Source organism: Carassius carassius, chromosome 48 (assembly GCF_963082965.1).
Source record: "Carassius carassius chromosome 48, fCarCar2.1, whole genome shotgun sequence".
Taxonomy (NCBI): Eukaryota; Metazoa; Chordata; class Actinopteri; order Cypriniformes; family Cyprinidae; genus Carassius; species Carassius carassius.
Genome location: NC_081802.1, coordinates 264,997 through 267,496, shown reverse-complemented (window position 1 = coordinate 267,496; position 2,500 = coordinate 264,997). Strand labels below are relative to the sequence as shown.

The following is a 2,500-nucleotide window of genomic DNA, read 5'->3' as shown; positions in this document are numbered from 1 at the left end:
CAGGGGTCTGGAGGAGCAGGTGTCCACACTGAAGGAGCAGCTCCAGCAGGAGATCCGCCGCAGGACGCCTGTGCTCACAGCCAGCTGATACACACACACACACACACACACACACTCACACCCGCGCTCACAGCCAGCTGATACACACACACACACACACACACACACACACTCACACCCGCGCTCACAGCCAGCTGATACACACACACACACACACACACACACACTCACAGCCAGCTGATACACACACACACACACACCCGCGCTCACAGCCAGCTGATACACACACACACACACACACACTCACACCCGCGCTCACAGCCAGCTGATACACACACACACACACACACTCACACCCGCGCTCACAGCCAGCTGATACACACACACACACACACGCCCGCGCTCACAGCCAGCTGATACACACACACACACTCACACGCGCGCTCACAGCCAGCTGATACACACACACACACTCACACCCGCGCTCACAGCCAGCTGATACACACACACACACACACACACACACACACACACCCGCGCTCACAGCCAGCTGATACACACACACACACACACACTCACACCCTGCGCTCACAGCCAGCTGATACACACACACACACTCACACGCGCGCTCACAGCCAGCTGATACACACACACACACACACCCGCGCTCACAGCCAGCTGATACACACACACACACACACGCCCGCGCTCACAGCCAGCTGATACACACACACACACTCACACGCGCGCTCACAGCCAGCTGATACACACACACACACACACACACACACACTCACACACACCTGCGCTCACAGCCAGCTGATACACACACACACACACACACACCTGCGCTCACAGCCAGCTGATACACACACACACACACACACACACACTCACACACACCTGCGCTCACAGCCAGCTGATACACACTCACACACACACACACACACACACACACACCTGCGCTCACAGCCAGCTGATACACACTCACACACACACACACACACACACCTGCGCTCACAGCCAGCTGATACACACACACACACACACACACACACACACACACACACACCACTCTGCAGGGTTTTCTGATGTATTTCACCCGTCATAGAAGCGTGTTCATATGTTTACTGATGCAGTGGATCTATGGAAGCTTGTTTCTGCCACGGGATAAAAAAGGTAATTGTGACTTTTAATTCTCACAATTCAGACTTTTCCCACAGTTTTGAGTTTATATCTCACAATTTTGATTTTGTTTACCGCATTATTGTGAGATTTAAACTCAGAATTTTTAGTTTTTCCTGCAATTTTGAGATACAAATAGAAAAGATATAGCATTGGAACTTTTTATTAATTCTGACTTTTCTTTTCTAAACGAGGAGGTTATCTCTCACAATACCTCGAAATGCAAGAAAAATGGTCAGAATCATTAGCTAAAATGTCACAGTTAGCATTATAATTTTATTCTGTTTTGGAAACGAGCTTTCACAAACAGCAGTCAGCATCTGAAGTGATCAAAACCTTTCATCAAAGTTGTCCTTAAACCTAAACCATACCCGTTCTGATCTTGGGACTACTGTGATGAACTTTGTTTGATCCACTTTTAATGTTGGCTACTGTAAATCTTATAAAGCTGTCCAGAATACTTCAGAACACTAGTTACCCCAAAACCAAAAGAAAAGTACTTTTAGGAACCACTTTTTTAACCATGTGACCATTATAATGAGAATTAAGCACAGTTTATTCTAATAATTGATGTTACTGTAATGAGTTTTCCACACACACACTTGAGTCATATTTATAGTTCATGTGAATTAGATTCGGTAGCTGATTTGTTTTATTTTTATATATATCTGGAGCAATTGTGAACTGTAATGTTTATTAATTTGTAATGCAGTAATGTAACTATAATGTATTTTTCTCACCTGATTGATTAATCAGTGATGTAACCTGACTTATTCCATTCAATCTGGCAGACGGAAAACTGTAAACATGGAAACTTGTCTTTCCATGAAGAAATATACTCCAGAAATGGACAGAGGAGTTGTTTTTCCTTCATGGTTCATACAGGAACACGAAATACTGACTGTTTTATTGGCGTTCTTTTGTTTGCCGTATTGAACTGATCGATCGGTGAGACACTGGACTGCAAACTATATCAAAGATCGTTATTTTAATTCATTTTCAAAAGCAGTAATGTTAAGGTGCAGGTTACATAGTTAAGCCAGAAGCAAAGAAAACATCTGGAGCGATGGCTTTGTGTAGAGTTACTAAGAAACCCAATAAAAAGGCATTTTAACTGACAGCGTTTGTCTCAGTCTTATTATACACATTAAAAAGCTTTCATGTTTATAGACTCTGCATTTAAATATACAGAAAGAAAATGTTTATTAAATTGCATCAATGGTTTGGAGCAGCTAATATTACAGTAAATGCTGACGTCTGTGTTCAGTAGCGTTCCTCGTGTGATTGCTGACCGATGACCTCTGACCTGAGATCA

At 44.0% G+C, this 2,500-nt stretch overlaps 1 protein-coding gene across 1 annotated transcript in view; it reads left to right on the top strand.

Moving 5' to 3' along the window:
• The window catches only part of LOC132131965 (rootletin-like), a 21,584-nt gene extending 20,791 nt beyond the window's left edge, over positions 1-793 (top strand). Inside the window, exon 37 of the mRNA XM_059544166.1 lies at positions 1-793. This exon is cut by the window's left edge and continues 134 nt beyond it. Coding sequence (XP_059400149.1) covers positions 1-88 — 88 coding nt within the window. The 3' untranslated portion in view covers positions 89-793.
• The last annotated feature ends 1,707 nt before the right edge of the window (positions 794-2,500 follow it).